Source organism: Parasteatoda tepidariorum, chromosome 10 (assembly GCF_982258835.1).
Source record: "Parasteatoda tepidariorum strain Cologne lab strain chromosome 10, Ptep-v5.0, whole genome shotgun sequence".
NCBI classification, from domain to species: domain Eukaryota; kingdom Metazoa; phylum Arthropoda; class Arachnida; order Araneae; family Theridiidae; genus Parasteatoda; species Parasteatoda tepidariorum.
The window spans coordinates 33,626,827-33,646,846 of record NC_141764.1 but is presented as its reverse complement, the minus strand read 5'-3'; the positions used below and the strand labels follow the sequence as shown (position 1 = coordinate 33,646,846).

The following is a 20,020-nucleotide window of genomic DNA, read 5'->3' as shown; positions in this document are numbered from 1 at the left end:
AAGAAGAAAATAAATGAGAAAATGATAATTATCTCAGAAACTTTAAGATGAAGAATTATAAAATAAAATATATCAATAAATAATCATAATAACAAAATGAAAAATGAATGATATTTTAAAATTATTATCAGTGATATAATTAATGCAATTAACTATAGATAGTTATTTATTTTTCATTCATATTATTTAAATAATAAAATCTTCAAAATAGCAGGTGGGCATGAATTCCTTTGAAAATAGTTACATAAACATCCGGAAGTTATTTTAATGCCTACTATTTCTGTGCAGAAAAAGGATGGTAATTTTTGTTGTTGTAATGGTAGTTTATTCACTCCCCACTAGGCTGCACAATGGACTATTGGCGACGATCTGGGAAACATTCCTGAAAATGATTTGAAGACAAGCCATCACAATTTTGACCCTCTGCAGAAAGGGTAGCTACCCTGCTTTTGTTGCCCGACGACTAGTGCTTAAAGTCTAGCACTTTACGGTAGAACAGTTTAACAAGGACCAATACTGCGCACCTTCTGTCCCTTCGTAGGCTCAACAAATCTGATCGCTCACTGATCACAGTCAGTGATGTCTGATTTCGGTGATCTACTGGGAATTATGCCTTGCTGTGGGACTGATAGTTTTTGTTAGGGAAATGCAGTGGAACCTCAGTTTTACGTTATCTGTTTTGTACGTTTTCCCGCTTTTTACGTCATTATCTTCTGGTCCGTGAAAATTGCCTATATCGATCATGTAAAATTATCGCGAATTTTACGTTACCCTTTTTTAATAAAATCCCGCTTTATGCGTTTTTCTAACAGATCAAAATAATTTATTACTCAAACGTTTTTTTTAAATGTTTCTTTTTTAAGAGAGATTTGTTTATTAGATGTTTTTAGCCTTTCTGGCTTACTTTCTATTCTATATTATTGTTCTTTTGTATGTGATAGTATATTTCCTCCTCGAGTCAAATTCAGAAGTGTGGTGGGATCGGCAAAGCACAGGAAGTGAGATTAAAGGAAATATGGCAGCTTGAATTGTAAATTTTAAGAGTGGAATTTTTTCCGGCAAACTTCAACCTTTGAATCTTGGAATAATCCAATCATAAAAAACGTTACACTAAACAACTGATTAGGTAACCATTTCTTTTTCTTGATTCCGGTGACCTGCAAGATGCTTCTAAAGTAAAATTAAATGTTCTGTAAGCTCTGAATTAGATTTCGGGAGCGTTGGACAGTGTCGACTAAAATGAATTACAAATGGGTATAACAATGCTTCTCCGTCTTAATTGCTTCTTGGAATCTCACTGGAATATAGGCCTTTCGGAAACGAAATTGCATGTTTGAAGATCTTCCGAAGGCGATGACGCAAACCGCATCCAATTATTTTTCAATTCTTTCAATATCTGATTTAATACCTGCTCTAGGTGATAATGATGAAAATGATGAAGATGAGAGAAAAATATTGGAGGATATACCTACAACTGATCAAGAGTTTGAAAACATGAAAACTTTGAAATATTTGCAGATGTAAACCTCAAGGCAAATATGCAAACAATAGTAAGTATATATATATATTTTTTTGGTTAATGGCGGGCACATGGGTCTATTTCCCATTGACCTCAGAAATGCCAGAATTGCTACTCTCTTATCGTTACCCAGTGAGCACCTATGGCTAAGCCACGGCGGTGGAATAGCGTCTCCCACGTCATACAACCACAAACCCGTTTATAGGGCGGGTTACTTTCACACAATCGCAATAGTAAGTATTGATAAAATATTTTTATAATTGTATCCAAAAATAAAAAATATTTAAAGATTACTTATTTTTCCAATAGTTCATCACGTGAATGTCAATTTTTGAGAAATATAATATTTTTTTTTTCTACCCTGATTTTACGTTATGCTTTGTGCTTTTTTTAACGGTAGTCTGACAGAAAACGTAAAATCGGGGTTCAATTGTATATATTTTTATAAGGAAAGTTTAGTAAAGTAAAATTTAGTTAAATTTCAGAAGTAATGAAAATTCAGTTACTTTGGAAAGAAGTGTAAATCTTTGAAAGTAATTTTAGCATTTGTGTGATTTCTTAAAAACTTTTTTTTTTGATTGCACAATTTAATAACTTACTTTATGCATAGGAGTACCCCAAAAGTCATTCAGGAAAATATTTAACCAAGGTGCTTTTGGACGAAGATCCATGTTTTCAATGATTGCTGGCCGATCATCAAAAACTAAGCCACAGTTCAAGCTGTTGATGTAGCAAAGAAAAGAAGAGAGGGCAATAAACAACGAACTCCAAGGCAGACATTTTACCTGTAAATCGATATTTAATATAGTGTGGATACAAATAAAAAATATGATCATATTTAAAAAATTTAAACAACAATTATTTCAAAGTTTACAACAAGAACAAAACCTGCAAAACAAGCTCAAATCTGGTAATTATCTTTCCTTATAAATTAAACAATTTCAAAAGATTGATGAAATTTCTTTTTAAAGTTCAGAAAAATGCTAGACTTATAATCTTTTTTTAAAAAAATTATTTTCTGATTCAAAATGTCACTAAAAGGTTTTGTGACTAATGCAATGCCAGAATGTAATTTAGTTATTCCTTTGCTTTAATTATTTTCGTTTTACATCAAAGCTTCTATGTGAGCTCCAGTCGAAACATAAAAATGAATACAAAATTTTTTAAAAATTTTCTTCATTTTGATGAAACTATGTTTTGGGTAATTTTCCGAGTGAATAAGTCGTCAAAGTGAGGAACTGTAATCCGTATTTGCTTGATGATATTTTTTTTTCCAATGCCCACCTGTGTTAACATCCATTAATTCAGGCATATACAGGGCGATTTTGTTGGCCTCTCTTTCAGGGGCACCATATTAGGTGGGCCAACGTCACTCCCACAGTGAGGACAGATAGTACAGAGAAGGAAAGAATATTCATGCCTTGCCCGGAATTCGAACACAGAACCTTTCTGATGCAAGGACAGTTCCCTGCCCCCTACACAGGCCGGTCGGCTGTTTGATGATATGGATATCGTCATAATCATTAAATTAAAAAAAAAATGAAACATATCGATTAACACAAGAAATATAACTAAAATAAAAACTGTGTGTGACAACTCAGTTATTGCCTAGAATCAAACCTGGAAAACAGTTGCCCTAGTAACGCCTTAATGGAAGCAGTTAACTGAGCTAAAAGCCAAAACATAAATATTTTCCTCCTCCAGGCCTCATCTCTGCTCTTAATATAAACAAAAATCGGTTCAAAAGCGTGAGGTTTTTCTCCTCCTTAAGAGTTCGTTACGTAATATAACTGGTTGGCCCTCTTTCCTGGTATCGGAGATCATCTTAATATGAGGCAAGTATTTAGACTGAAAACAAAACAGTTAATAGTAGTTCTAGTAGTGTATTAACTGCATCTTTCACTGCGCTGGTAATGAGAGGGAGGTTGTGAGTTCGATCCAGGGTGCCGATTGAGCAACCTGCGTGATTACGCGCTAAGGTGCACTTTAAATCTGTAGTGGCTGAAATTCCTCTCGTTGGCTGGGGTGTGGAAGTTTGGGAAGAGGAATTCGAACTCAGACGCTGTTCACGTCGTCTATCCGGGGTCAAAATTACGTGGCATTCCTGCCATGGCTGTCAAAAGATAAGAATCCTGACAAATGGGACTTGGCCATGGTTGTATAGAGTGTTTTGGACTATCAAGTGAACTAAAACTTGTACCATCTCAATATATTGCGCAAATTGTTTCAAAATCAGGTAAAGAATATTGAATGGTGAAAAACGAGTCAAAATGCTATATCAAATGAAAAATGCTCCACCATGGCCTTAATTTGACGTTAATTTGTAGGTTTTTCTCAGTATAATTTACTATAAAGATTGTTTGTTACAGTCAAATCTTCATTTTACAGCAATATTTACCTAACGAGTGAGACTGAACGTGAGAGAAATGAATTGACTCCCAAAAAGTCCTGAAATAATACATATAAGTGAGGAAACAATTTCGTCAAATATTTAGGAGTTACCATTTCGTCAAAAATAGCGTGATTTCGTGAGAAAACGATGGAAAAAATAATGAAATAGAATTCAAGTTTACAGTCAAATCTTCTTTTTGAAGCAATAGTTGCCTAACGAGTGAGACTAAACGTGAGAGAAATGAATTAACTCCCAAAAAGCCCTGAAAAAATGCGTATAAGTGAGGAAACAATTTCGTCAAGTATTTAGGAGTTACCATTTCGCCAAAAATAGCTTGATTTCGTGAGAAAACGATGGAAAAAAATAATGAAATAGAACTAAAGTTTCACTGAATCGTTAAAAATGAGAATTTTGTTCTCGAAAGTATGCGAGGCATATGCAAGATGAAAGCAAAAGTTGCAAAATCCTCCCTAATTGCATATTTGTTGGAATTGTTTTATTATAAATACGTTAGTTTTAAATTTTTAGTAAATATCACGAAAATAAGCTAGCTTGCGAATACTGTGTATTACAGACTAAAGAAGAAATCAGAGTTATTAATGATTTAAAAACTTGCTAAATATTTAAGAAAATAGATTTCAAACAAATGAAGAATTTAGTAGCTTCAATGTATGCAGTATTCCAAGCAAATATCTTAATGATTATATCAAATTTTAGTTCAAAAACACATTGCTTTACGCTCTCTGTTTAATCGGAGTTGTATCCCTTAAGAATCGTGCCAACCCCCACCACACATGCCAATAATTTATTACCCTCCCTGAAACAATGGCAATTTGAATGCAAAATTACTGGTTTTAGAAAGCAATTGTTCTCAAACTATTCGGCGCGATTTCAGATGAGAGTTTAATGCACCAAGTTTTCTCCGTAAACACAGTTGATGAGCGTAGTTTGTGTTTCCAAACAGGAAAATGGCATAATTACAAGTAAAATGCGAAAGAAACCCCTAATTTACGGATGCATTCTCACAGTTCATTTGTAACTGTAGTTTCGGAAACTGAGAAAACTAGAACAAGATTTTCGCGTTTAGTGCTGTTCGTGATTTTTCTTTTGGAGTAATTTTAGAAAATTTTAGAGAAACGAAATGATTATCTTATACGTGAATCATTAGAGTTGAAGCTTTTTTCTTCAGTATGGAGACATAGTTACTATTCCAATTTCGTCGGTTCTTTTTGTTCTGATTCGTAATTTAGATTAGGTTATTATTACGAGAGTTTGGAAAAATGGAGAATATTTTGAAAAATGTACAGCTTCCTCTGGGATTTTAAATTAGAGGTGGATAATCATGCATACTAATAGTTTTTTTTTTTTAAAAAAAGCTTTGATAACAATTGAATTAGTTATTCTTCATAACTATTATAACTTCACAGTTTGCGTAAAGAGTATTTAAAGATTGAAAAAAGATAAATCGTCATGCAGTTTAACAGTTTTTTTTTTAAAGTTTTGATAACAATTGAGTAAGTAGCTATTCTTCTGAATTGTTACAGTTTTGCTGTCTGTAAAGAAGAAGTGCTGAAAGAAATGTAAATTTTTTAAGGGGATTTAAAGAAGGGAAATTATGTTTTCTAGTTTTATTTGTTGAATACTGAATTTTATGAAGACTTCATGTAAAAACCATAGGAATTGACTTTATTTAACACAATTTTGTTTTTGAATTATTATTTTAAGAATTAAATCATTAGTTTTTCTGTAGTTAGTATCTATCTGTGTCAATTGCTTGAATTACTTTATTTATTACATTTTGTTATAAAATAATTGAAATAAACATGAAACAATAGAATGGTCAATTTTTGAAATTATCATTTGAAACAAGCTAATAAAACATATTTTAGAAATAATATGTATGTATCTTAAAGTTTAAATTCCAGACGTGGTCATTTGTTGTGCCTGTATTGCAAAAAATTCCTGATCAAATTTCGGAATGAAGTACCGGCACTTTGGAAGCATCAACAGTAAAATCCATTTTTTCTGCGAAATCCATTTTTACTGGAAAAATAATATAACGTAATTTTTATTGCAAGATTTATTTAATTAGAGTGTCTCAATGATTTTACGGTAATTATTACTGTAAAAATTACGGTATATCAGATTTTTTTTGTTTCGAAACATGTTATGGTAGAAATGATTTTACAGTAAAAAGTTCCTGCGCCCTGAGTGCCGGAACTTTTTATATTAGTTTGATCCATAATTGAAATCATAATTTACCGTGTAGGAATTTCTGATTAAACAGCTAATATAAAATACTTTCGATAAAAAGAACTATGGGTTCACAAACTATGAAAGCAGGGCTAATCATAAATACGGTTACAATTCAACCATGGGAGAGGTTTTGCTGTTTTTCTTTTAAAATTTAAATTCACATTATTTTAGTGCAAAAAGTCTTTCTCTGAAAGTTCTTATGATTCAGAGAATATTTTTTATTTCTCAATATGGCTCAAAATCACATGGTTTAAGAGATAAACTTCAAAGATGCCATAAATCCGCTGCATGAATTGATTCTTCATCGATAATAATTAAGTAAGTTGCGTATTCCTTATTTCAAACGCACCTAAATTTAATTGAAACTCAAAATATTGTATTTATTAAAAATACACTTCCAGAAACAAAACTGTCACTTTTGACGATTTGGCAATCTTTGTGCTTAATCATTTTGAGTAATAATATTGAGTAATAATGTGCTTAATTATTAATCGTAATAATTTTGAGAATCATTTTGTAGCGAAATCACGTGATTTGCGATGAAACACGAATACTCTCAAATATGTGACGAAAATGTTTCCTCGACTCGGAATCTCATCGTAGATTAGTTAGAATGACGAAACCAAAATAAAGATTACACAATCGAAAATAAAGTGAACAATTAAGCTTACTAGTTTGTATGGTAGTCAAGGAGGTGGCCTCGTGCTAGGGGTATCCGGGGTTCGAATCTCGGCTTCCGGCATGGGTGTTATTTATCTCTCTGTTTTATCTGTCCTTGTTGTGATATGCTACCTATATGGTGCCCATGTTAAAGTGATTATTAGAATAGTTTGTTACAGTTTGTTTTGAAAAGAAATGATATGACGAAATACTTCTTCAATTTGGACGATATTCGTTTCCTCGAATGAGTGACAATAGTTATTTCGTCATTTTTACGAAATTTTTATTTGGAGCATATATCAAGAAACGGTTTCGTCAGAAACATAGTAAGTTTCGCGATATTTGAGTATCCATTTTTTTTACAGTGTACGGAAAATCGAATTATAACATTAAAAACGTACACGATAACCTAAATTATCTTTTGTCTTATTTTCTTATAAAAAAGCAAACTTTCAGAAAAATAATTCACTTTACTTAATAAGCAACACTTTTTATCCACTAAGGCATTAATTTTCTATTTTTAGCCTATTTACCAAAACAAAAGACAGGGATTATTTTTTTTTTGCATCATGGTGATGGAGCTGGAGCCATTCTGATCCCATCAAAGAAGCTCAAGAGCAGGATATAATCAACTAATAGTTAACAGCATCTTGAGTTTCCGGAAGATCACTTATCACCGGCCAAATCTCGGCCTTGGAAACCTAATGCCTTAGAAGAAAGAAAGAAAGAAAGATGAAGAAAGGAAGATTGAGGCTAGGCTCTTTGACGTTTGGTAATTCTTTTTAGATCTTCTAACAGGTCGTTAGACGGAAAAGGAGGGAGGGAATTCGAAAACTTCGTTAGGATCTGAGCGAATCACATTTTTGCGTTGATTGCTCTTTCTTGCTTCAGTATTCCGGTTATGTTGCCTATTCTAGAAAAAAAAAGTTCTTTTTAAAAAGTAGCAAAAAAGAATGGATATTTGGTTATAGAGTGTTTTTTTTTAAGTCGTTCTTAAATTTTTAAGACAGAGTTTTGTTTTTTTAAAGAAAGTTTGTGAAACTTTTATAATTCTTCTTAAAGTTTTATCGTTTTGAGAGAGGTTTTTTTTTATTTTTGAAAGGCTCAATCTTATTGTTTGTAATGTAAGGAGAAAAATTTTAAGTAGATTAAATTACCTATAAAAAAGGTAAATATATAAATAAAAATAAATAAATAAATAAATAAATAAATAAATAAGACATATGTAAAGGAATAATGTTGGATAAGAATTGAAGGGAGGAAGAAAGAATGGAATTTTTAGTTTTTTAAAATTTTTTTTGTTTATATATGAGCAGATTAGTATGTAAACAAATATTACTCTAATTAAACAAATATTGCAGTAAAAATTTAGGTATAATATTTTATGGTTGATGCATCCTAAGTGCCAATACTTTTTAGCATACTTCGATCAGGAATTACTGTGTATACCAAAAATATTTTTCTGAAAAGTTGAGATATTTCTAATTTCTTTCTTAATCGGTAATTCCGCTTAAAGTGGGAGTTTCAAACTGCCATTTTAAAGTACTATTTTACATAGACTTAGTATAAAAGATTAATAAATTAAATAATTTACACATTTTTTTACGAATATGAATGAAATTGTTTTTATGTGCTTATATTTTGTGTGAAAATATTGCAAGCAAAGATATATATTTGCAAAAAAAATTTTTGATCAATACACAAATCAATCTCATGCCTCACATTTGAAATAAAATCATTTGAATTTCGTTTTAGAAAAGTGCAAATGATGCGTTTAAAATATTTTACTCGCATTAAAATTTAAAAAACTGCCCTTTGTTTAAATTTAAATTCTATTAATTCTTGAATTTAATTTAAAAATTTTACTGCTTTTTTTCGTTTTTTCCTTTCTCTAATATTATTTCTCAATTTCATTTTCGATTTTCTTTGCAAAATAGTAAAATTGAAACATTTATTTCTGTATCACTTCTGTTTTAAATTTCCAATTCCTATTCAAAATTTCCTTAGTAATCCATATGACATTTTCCTCTATTGTTACTCATTCAATAACTGGAATGAAGTCACGTGTTTTATAAAGTTTTCAAATTTATAAAATAAACTTATGCTATGCAACTTCCTCTGTACTAAGAAACATGCTAGAGAATTAGTAGTTTTTAGCAGGTAGTTGCGAAACAAATATATTTGCTGGCAAAAGCGTTCAGTTTATCGTACTGGGTGATTTAAACAACCAATCTGCAATTGTACGAAATTAAAAAACATGGCGATGGGTTTAAACAATGCCTAGCCTTATTTTACGTTCGTAACATCGTTTTCTTGGAATTTAAAATACGACCATCATTTTTAGCTACTTTTAAAGTATTTCATCCATAAAAATAATTTTAAAAATATATAATGTATCTCTATTCCTTAATAAGTTTTGCAAGTTTCACGCAAAAATATTTATTTTCAATCTGTTAATATAGTTTTCTCTGATATTATTAAATCAGGGGTAACAATGCACAATATTTATATATTATGTTTTGTTTTATTGATGAAACCATTCTTTTAAAAAGAACAACCTGATAATTTTACTTGGTTACATATCACGCACATGTTTGAGAACTTGGAGTGTACCGAGAGAAAAATATTGAGAAAATTTTTTGGTGCAGTAAGAGAAAACGGAACCTGAAGAATTCGTACAACTATGAATTACAATCAAAATAGAAATAACCTAACATAGTAAAAATGATCAAGGTTTCTCAAATAAGGTGGCTGGGACATGTATTTCGATATAGCGATTTAAATTCTGTTGATGCTTCCAAACACCAGAGGGAAAAAGAAAAAGAGGAAGACCTAGAACAAGATCAGAATATATCAGCATCGAATAGATCTAGATGGGATAAACTGACTGAAACGACCTTAAACGAAAAGTAGTGCCCAAGAAGAAAAAAGAAGAAGTAATATGGTGCTTAGTGAATTATATTATAGTAATTTTGAAATTATTTTACACTATACTATGACTCAACGTAACATCCTACGTGCATCAACGTGCATCAAATTTGTACCACATTATGGTTTACGCTTAAGGTATTATTCAGGTAAGGTTTTTCGTAATAGTTTAACAAGAAATCAAATTATCATATTATAGTACTACACTGTCAAAAATTTTGGTGTACAATAACATAGAAATAGGAAGCAACTACGTTACACCAAAATTTCAAGGATAATTCCTGGTGAGGGGAATCATCAAAAATATTTATTTACTTTACTAGGTATAAAGTAGGTTCCGCCATTTTTGATATTCCGTAACCCTAAAATTTAGAATTACAGTAAGATACGATACACATCAGAGTCAGTAAAGTTATTTTTACGATACAATTTAAAGTAAGAACAGTCAGTTTAGGATTCATATATACACTAATTCTTAAAATAAAATAAGTTTGTAAATAAAAAATACGCGTAGCCCAGAGAGAATATTAAGACGAATTCGAATTAGGCTTAACATAATTAAATTGGATATAAATCATACATTATAAAATTATCTAATATAGTTCACAGAGATTTAAAAACTAATATATAAATAACCTTATTGCACAACTAAAAACATATTTTAAAGGAGATATTTGTTACCGTGTATTGCAAAATAAAAGACAATAAACTTATGCTAAATTGTAATAGATTGTAAACAATCAACACTCAAATATGAAGAATGTTTGAGTGTTGAACAATACTCAAACATGAAGTGTTTGAGTGTTGTTCAACAAAGTGTGACAACATTGTGGTTCACACAATGAAGTGTGACAACATTGGTTTTTTCGGCAACGAAAATAACGCAAGTTTGGTGTGAATGCGTGTGAGCTTGGTGTAAACTTTTCCCATTCTAAGTTTAACTTCACACTTCAAATTGTATATGAAAGCTCCATTTGGTGTTAATTCGAAATAAAGTGTTCATCCACACAATTTTTTGTTTTGTTCAACAACACATTTGGAGTTATATCACTCCACAGTTTTTACAGTGTAAAATTAAAGAAGTATTTCAATAAATGAAATATTTTTCTAATTATAATCAAACAATTTTTTATATTTTACAAACGAATTCTGAATTATTAACTCTCAAAATCAAATTAATTGCCAGTATTTTTCAATCGAGTTCAACACGATAAAAAAAAACATTTTCTCTAAATTTCATCATGTTTAATATATCAGGTACTATTCTCTAAAACAAACGAAGAAAGCCGAGACTCAAATGGTGAAATATTTCTAAAGCGACTCAAGCAGAGCCAAGTTCGCCAAAAGAGGGGCCATAAATCTGAATCCTCATTTTAAGAGCTGAGGCAAAGCTGGAAGTCGTTGGGAAAAGTTTTAATGGGAAAGGCAGAAATGTTGCATTGGTCCATAGCCTTAGATTTTGTGACGTCACGAGCAAGAGATTGGATCGTAACTTCTACGACATGGAATGTTACGATGCGTAGCGATGAAGTCCATGTATTTTTTCAACTTTTGATCAGACTACTGTAGATAAAAACAAAAATAAAAAAAGAGAGAAAGTTTTGGGATTTAACTGAAGATAAATGTTCCCATTCTGCCATTGAGATTAAAGAAGAATTTTTGAACTATTTCGAGTTCCTTTAACTTTTATACTTATAAAAGTGATATATGTGCTTTTAAGAGACTGGAGTTGCAATTCGCTGTCTTCTAATATCTACAGTTTTGAATTGTTATTGATATAAATGGAATGTTCTGTGGTTGTCGTGATACGTTTCAGAAATGTAACTGTAAGATTTTCGTAATGATTGTGAATAAAAGGTCATTTAAACGTTTCAGAAATTTAATAACATTTTTGGAAACTTTTTGAAGTAATATTTTTCAAGAAACAATTTTTCAAAGACATGTTTCCGTATTTTAAATCAGAATTTTGCACTTCATGGGTAGAAGTTTGTAGAAAAATTAATTTGATATTAGAAGTTCTAACAAAAGATTCCTTCGTTCCAAATAAACGATTTCTAAATTAAGAAAATTTGAAAATTTTGTCTCCAAGGTTTTCGAGTAATATAAAAATGGTAATTAAATAAAATGGAAATAATATAAGATAATAAAAATATCTATCTATATCTATCTATCTATCTATCTATCTATCTATCTATCTATCTATCTATCTATCTATCTATCTATCTATCTATCTATCTATCTATCTATATATATATCTATATATAAATATATATATATATATATATATATATATATATATATATATATATATATATATATATATATATATATATATATATATATATATATATATATATATATATATATATATATATATATATATATATATATATATATATATATATATATATATATATATATATATATATATATATATATATATATATATATATATATATATATATATATATATATATATATATATATATATATATATATATTGATATAAATGGCAATTTATGTTTGTCTTTTCTATTTTATATTTTTTCTTAAATAAATATTTATTTTCCAAAATTATTTATGGTCAACTTTTTTAAATTATCCAGTATAATATTACCTTGCGCACATTCATTTCGGACCCATCCTTGGTAACTAACAAATCAATGCACAGCATAACAAATCACTTCACCAATGCAGTAAGAACGGCACTTTAAAACAAAACCCCTCTAGTTACAGTCAATTTGCGTTTTTGTGTTACAGTCAATTTGCGTTTTTGTTTTCATATTTTGTAATCTGGCAATCTTGTTGCGAAAATATTTTTAAATGATTCTTGAAAAATTTCCCGTTCATGTAAGTACATCTGATTTCGCTACTCGCTTTATAGTTTTTGTTTTATACTGTTTTTTCTTTTTCTTTTATCTTATTTTCTGTTTTTACGTGTTATTTTTACTTATTGTGTTCTATTTTATTTGCTGAAATTTTTGTAAAATTTTTTTTTGAGTGCTCCTCACACTATTGTATTTATATAAATTTGGTTTGGCTATATTGATACAATATCAGAAAGCACTCTTTTTTGCGGATATAATCGTGTGGGCTGATGAAAAGATTATATCCTTTTTCCCCCCGTTTTTTTTAAAAAAAAAATATTTCATCCTTTTTTTCATATTTGTAAATATATATTGTAAATAGCAGCAAGCAAATAAATGTTGCGGACGCCTTTTAGTGGTATTCAAATGAACTACAAGTTCTACAGATGAATAAACAGATACGAATTAAAACTTAACAAACATTTATTAATTCTAAAGCAATCTAAATTTAGTGATATTTGCAAAACCTAACTAATTCGAACACAAAATAACCAACACAAAACATTTCAAGAAGGTTGCCATCATAAAAATCAAAGTGAACCAAAAAAAATTAAATGAAAGCAGCAGCAGTCACAGTCACGTGACACCAACTATAACAACATATTACAATCTCTAACATGTATATATATAAGCTGATTTCGTAAAAAGCATGTAAATTAGAAATGAAAGTTTTCTAATAAAGTTAAAAAACTAAAATATAAAGCTTGTTGCATTAAATATTTATCGATTGTTTCGTTTTTTGTAATATTTATTCTTCATAAAACGCATCATAAAATGCTTCATAAAATTATCATTCTCACGTCATAATCTCCAACATTTCCCTTATCATTTTTACTGCATCATAACCCAAAATCGATAAAAGGTAAGGTAAATATATCGATATGTTGCTTGAAACGCTTCCAGTATTGACGTGATTAGTCGCCTTGGGTTAGAAAATCGCAATTTAGATTTCCACTAGCATGGAGAAAAGACCCATCACTGCATGTTATACGGCAATTTCCTCGTTCAAATATCGATATTAATTGCGAAATCGATATAAGACTATATTAAGCTCGATTTATGTGAGAAGTCATGAAAATAATCTAATTTTGCATCCACTGAAAAATGCATAAAACATGAGGCTCGTGAGTATGGAATGTGCTATTAAAACCGGGATTTATTTATTTTATGATGTACAGAAAGTAAGATGTTTTGCTCCTTCTTTCATGGAATCAGATCCTACTTTTTTGTTTAATTAAAAAGTTTAAATTATATGAATGACAATAGTAAACAGAAACCTTTTTTAAAAATAGTTTTTACTTAGCACTCCAAAATTACTATTTTTGTTTTTATTTTTCATTAATAATTCAGTTTTTTTTATCTCATTAATATCTATTTATTTCATGAATATTAAATTAAATTTTTCTAATATTTGAAGAAAAATATCTTAATTTTAACTTAAGAAAAATATATTAAAAATATCTAATTTTTTTTAAGAAATAATTCTTGACTGAAATTAAAGAAAATTTCGTGAAAAATAGATGTAAATTTTTAATGCTTTTGTACTTCGTAAAATTAAAAATTTTCTAAAAAACTCGTATTAAAAAAAGTGAAGTAAATAACAATATTTAAATAATATATTATGAAATTGTAGGTTTAAGAGGCAATCATATTTTGCCTAGATTTTCTAGTTTTAAGTTTTTTTGATTTTTTTCTTTTTAAAATATGTGTTAGACTGGTTAAATTTGTAAAGTTCTATTGTTGCTTAACACAAATTTATGATATTTATATTTTAAAAAGAATAAAAAAATATTTTCAATTATTTCCAAACTTCAATCATCGATTTCATGTGTTTTACTTATAAGCCAACGAAATATAATTTAATTTAAGGGTATTATATTGGGATTAGGATAATATATTAAGATGAATAGTTTGTAAACAAATATTTTGTTTATTTTATGTAAATCACAGTGATTAAATGTTACAAAATGGCCCTTACTGTTGAAAAATGTTTTGAGTTCAAATCAAATTGTTAAAAGTAAGACTATGACAAAAATATGTAAACCACATTTTCTCTTAAATTGAATTATATTATGATGAAAGAAAATGAAGCTTGTGAAATAGTATAATTCAGCATTCACTTAACTATTGTTGCATCAAGTTTTCAAAATATCAGGGTTTAATAACGTTTAAAATTTAAATTATTAAGTTCTTACAGAAAAAAAAATCGAAATTTGTAATTCGAAATATTTTTGGTTATTAGTTATTTCTGGTGCATTTAAAAACGCATTTTTATACAAATTAATAATATTTTCTCTCCATTTCTACTCGTCAATGGAAAATTTTCACTGTCTTCAAAAATTAAGGTGGGCACACGTTTCGAGCGCTTAAAACAAGGCACTCACCAGCATGTGATTTAGTAAAATGAGATACATTTGAAAAAAGAAACACGGTGTTGGAAAGAATGAAAAATAAACTAAAAGAGAAAAACAAAACAAGAAAAAACCACGATAGCCAAGAGGAACAACGGTGGCCAAATGAAGCAAACCTGGGCAGATATTATTCCACGCTAAGTGAAGGGATCGTGAAGAATTGTTGACGTTAACTCTGTTTTCCCATGCTTTTAAACTAATAAAAAAAATATGCTAATAAGAAAAAAAGAGATTTTGTACCACACATTTGAAACAACGATATTATTTTAAACTATATAAACTACCTCCCCCTAAAGTATTATCTGCACTTTAGGATGGGAGAATAACTTACTAATTAAGTGGAACAACATTTTGTCTTTGAAAAATTTAAAACGTTTTACCACCTAAAGAAAAATTATAAAAATCAATGAATAGCACAATTTTTTCTAATTTTTTATGATCTCTGATAATGCAGCGTATGTAACTTTTAAAAGATTAAAAAATAAGACCACAAACTCTTTCCATTTTCACAAACCTATGGCTTTTCTTCCAATTGACGTTTTTCGCCATTTTCAAAATTGACATAGAGGGCGCTGCAAAAAAAATGGGTTAAATTTGACCTAACATCCATGAGTAATTGTTGCAAAATCGCAGCAAATTTGAAATTAGCATATGATTGGAACAAGATTCCGGAACATCAAGATGAGCTGATGCTTTAAATGCTTGAAATTTGTGGACTGTTCTCTCCTTTATTTAAGCTAATGAAATTTTTTACTAAATTATAATCATAATCATATATAATCATAATCATTTACAACTAAATTATAATCATATTTCGAAGAATTTTAGTGTACTATAGATAGTTATTAAACCTAAGTCCATATAAGTTATATAAGAAATTGATTTAATTATTTTAAATTAAATAAATGTTTTTATTTTATTTAACGACCATTAATAAAATATGAACATACGTTAAAGTTCAAATAAAACTATTTATATTTGTTTATAAATTAAATTCAAAACTACGTATTTTTGTAAAAGTTTAATTTGAAATTCTGAAACTATTTACATTTGTTTATAAATTAAATTCAAAACAACGCATGCTTGTGAAAGTTTAATTAGAATTTCTATTAAGTCCACTCATTGAAGTTAAAATTATTTTAAAACATGCTGAGTAAAAATATCCTCTTATAACTTTTTTCAGATTTTTTTAATGTATTCAATTTCTGTTGAGGTATGTACGAGAAATGATTAAATTTACTGCTTACGTAGTTTTGTGAAAACGATATGAATTCATTTTTAAATTATGATTTCAATACGCACAACCAAAAAAAAAATATTTCAATCACATTTATTTTCGAAATTCACAATATGCTTTCTGAAGGAAAAATAAAACCATAGAAACATTTAAATTTTAAGTTTTGAAATTCTTTTTGGTAGGCACTAAAAAAAGCACTTAACAAAATATGAATTTGATTTTCGATATCAGTGAAAGTGAATTTCTAATAAAATCTGTTTAATTTTAAAAAGAGCTTTTCTAAAGCATTTTTAAAGTATTAGTTACTTTAAGTAATTGATTTTGTATACGAAGTCTTACTTGAAATTATGCATATGATTAAAAATGAGTATTTATTTTCAATTTTATGGAATTAAGTTAAAGAAAGCATGCATTTAAATAAAATATGTTTTTCTTCTTTTAAATAATCGAACAAATGTAAAAAAGGATTTATTTTATAATTTAAAATTACAATATGTAAAGGATTAAACATTGAAGTAACGTATAGTAGTTTGAATATGAATTAAGAAATGTAAAATGAGATTTAAGTTTCTTCGTCTTACGGACTGAATGTTTCTTTTAAACATGTTGACGAAGATTTTTTACATGTTTTTTTCACTCAAAAATTTAATTATAAATTTCAGTTGAATAGTTTCTTTCATCGAGGTGAATTATAAAGCAAAATCATTGCAGATATTTATTTTACGCGAAATACGATTGAGAGAGTATTTAAAACTTTATGTAACGTAAATATTTGCACTCCTCTAGAGGAAGAATTTTGTATTCAGTATATGTAGTTGGTTCCTCCCGTGCCACAGGTCCTGGGTTCGATCCTCGGCCCGGGCAAGGTTGACTCAGTCTTTCATCCCTTCAGTGGGTGGATAAAAGAGTATGGAGAACATGCTTGGGAACTAAACACTGGAGGTTCTGCTTTCGGCTGACCACCTGACCTTTTTTTCCCCTTTCCTCCAGACGTGGACACGTACTGACCCGGACCGGAACATCCGCTCCTGCATAACAGAGCCCATGGTCAAAAAAACTGAGATGGGCACATTAAGCCTTGGCCCTCTATGGGCTGTCGTGCCATTGAGTTAAGTTTATATGTAGTTGGCACGTGTAACAACATGTACCATCTGTTGTGTTATAGACCATATCAGGTTTCCAGGCCCATTTTTTTTCTTGGTCCATATTAATTAAGAATAAATCAAAATAGTTACACAAATTGTGCAGTTTTGAAAAACTTTGTGGTTTTAAATTTTAAGAAAAATATTTTAAATTTTATCACCGTCCATTATCAAAAGGCATGATTATGATGAAACTATAATTTTTTATAAGACTTCGGTTAAAATTTAACTGAATTCAACAAAACAAAATTAACTAAAATTCAACCAAATTAACTACAAAATAATACATCCTATCAGGGTGGTTCCAACTGCATGGAGAGAGAAATTCCGTTAAAATTACTGTACCGTAATGGTAATGACATTCCTGGTAAAAAAACAACAACCGTAATTCTGGTTAATAAAACCAAAATATACTATATTTAAGTCATTCATTTAGTATTACCTGATTAAAAACTTATTTACTTCAAAAATATATTAGTAGCGAATAATATTCGACATGATTCAAGCGTTTCAAAAATAGGCCCCCATTTTATGAAAAATAAAGTTCGTTTTCTATTTTTTGTTGGCAAATTTTAGTTTTTTTTAAAATTTCAAATCACTTTTGTTTCTACTCATTGACGTCTGGCAAGTCTTGAAAATGGGCGCCTATTTTTGAATCTCTTGAAACATGTCGACAATTATTTGCTATGTATATATTTTCGAAGTGAATTAAGTTATTAATGTCTTACCGCTTTAATTTCTTGGGATTATTAATTTAACATTCATTTAATATTTGTCAGTCCATATGGTAACAGTTTACCAAAATACTGATTTTCATATTTATATTTCTTATTACCACATATTTAGTAAAAAGTGCAAAAGTGAGAGCTAAATTTAATCAAATAAATAGTTTTATGCCCTGCTCTAAGATATCTTGGTAAAATTACGACATTTGTCCATATTTGCCAAATTTTATCACATGTTATAAAGCAATTTTACATTTATCTTTATTAAAGTTACATTTAAAGCAGTTCTTTAAAAATTATTGAACTTTTTGGTGTTCATATAGAGGTAGAAACACAGTAAAATTTACCATATTCCGGTAGTTTTAATTTTTATTTCCTGTTTGCTTTGAAATGATAAGTTAAACATTCTAAATACACCATAGGAAGAAGTAATAAACGCAGACCTACCTATTGGTAGTTAAATGTAAGCGCTAATTTCTACTTCACTTAATGATAAAATTACGATCATTTTAATTCTTACAGTTCGCAGATAATAATTGCCGTTTCACTACATTGTTATAAAATTTTGTAGCTATTTGAGTCATAATATCAATCAAATTTGCTGTAGCGTTAATATTGCGATTAATTAAGCCGTATTAAAGTTCTTATTAAACTTGATTACATGAAACTTCTGTTCAATTTAAGTATTAATTAAAAAATACTATCATTCTTCTTAATCTTGATTTCATGACACTATGGTTTAGTTTAACACCTTAATTAGGTTGCTAAAAATTTTAACTTTATTGAACTTGCAGCAAATTCGAGCCTTATTAAGGGTACGGCACATTTGTATCTCATAAAGGTTGCAGGAAATTGGAGCCTTATTAAGGTTGCATCAAATGTGAGTCTTATAAAGGGAGCGGAAAAATTGAGCCGTTGTACGGTTGCAGCAAATTCTGACATTCTTAAGGTTGGAACAAGCTCGAGCCTTATAAAAGTTGCAGCTAATAATAAGGCCTTAAAAAGGTAACAGAAATATTTGAGTCCTATTATGGTTGCAGTAAATTTTTAACTTATTAAAGTTGCAGCAAATTTGAACCTTATTAAAGCTGCTGCATATCAGAGCCTTCTTAAAGTTGCTGAAAATTTGCACTTTATTAAGGTTGCTAAAAATTTCAACCTTATTATTGATGCAGCAAATTTAAAACTTATAAAAATTTCAGAAAATTTGAGCCTTATTAAGGTTGAAGCAAATTTATACCTTATTATTTTGCATCAAAATTAAAATTTATTAAGGTTGAAGCAAATTTGAGACTTATAGGTTGCTGCAAACTTGAACCTTAATAATGTTTAAGGTATCGATATTTTGATACAACATTGAACTAACTTTTCCGAGAGCTTAATAATTATCGATAATAATGTTTTGATGTTTATTTTATTAAGTATAATAATGCTCTGTTAAAATCTGTATCATTTTAACTTTTTTAGTAGAAATGGGATTTCTTTTTATTAATTAAAGATTAAATAGAAATCTGTTTTTTTGTTAGTCAAAACTGTTCAATTAAAATTGTTTAAATGTACTACTCTCATTTATTGCACCGATTAATTGCATGTTAATGCAAAATTCAAACAAACATAAACCAATAAAATATCTTTACCCAGAAAATATAATTTGTATGATAAACAACAAAAAATCTTATTTTTTTAAATCTTAAAAAATGCTCTTAACTTTATAAATATTTTCACAAATTTAGAAACGTAAGTTTAGTAAGAAAAGAAGACTTAAATTTCAGCTGTAAAGAAAAGGTCTTATGTTACCTTTTAGAAGTTAAAAGCACCTGCTAAAAACTATGTTTGAATCTGATTTTTCTTTAGCATCGAAAGCCTTGAATCCTCTAAATCAA

At 28.9% G+C, this 20,020-nt stretch overlaps 1 protein-coding gene across 3 annotated transcripts in view; it reads right to left on the bottom strand.

Moving 5' to 3' along the window:
• The window catches only part of LOC107450915 (protein O-mannosyl-transferase Tmtc3), a 120,794-nt gene that overhangs the window by 48,179 nt on the left and 52,595 nt on the right, over window positions 1-20,020 (bottom strand). For 2 of the 3 annotated variants that reach the window (XM_087154206.1, XM_087154205.1), the window contains exon 2: window positions 2,119-2,304. In XM_087154206.1, coding sequence (XP_087010332.1) covers window positions 2,119-2,304 — 186 coding nt within the window. Of the gene's footprint in view, window positions 1-2,118; window positions 2,305-3,139; window positions 3,271-20,020 lie in introns of those variants that run through there. The other variant, XM_087154207.1, reaches the window with a different exon arrangement.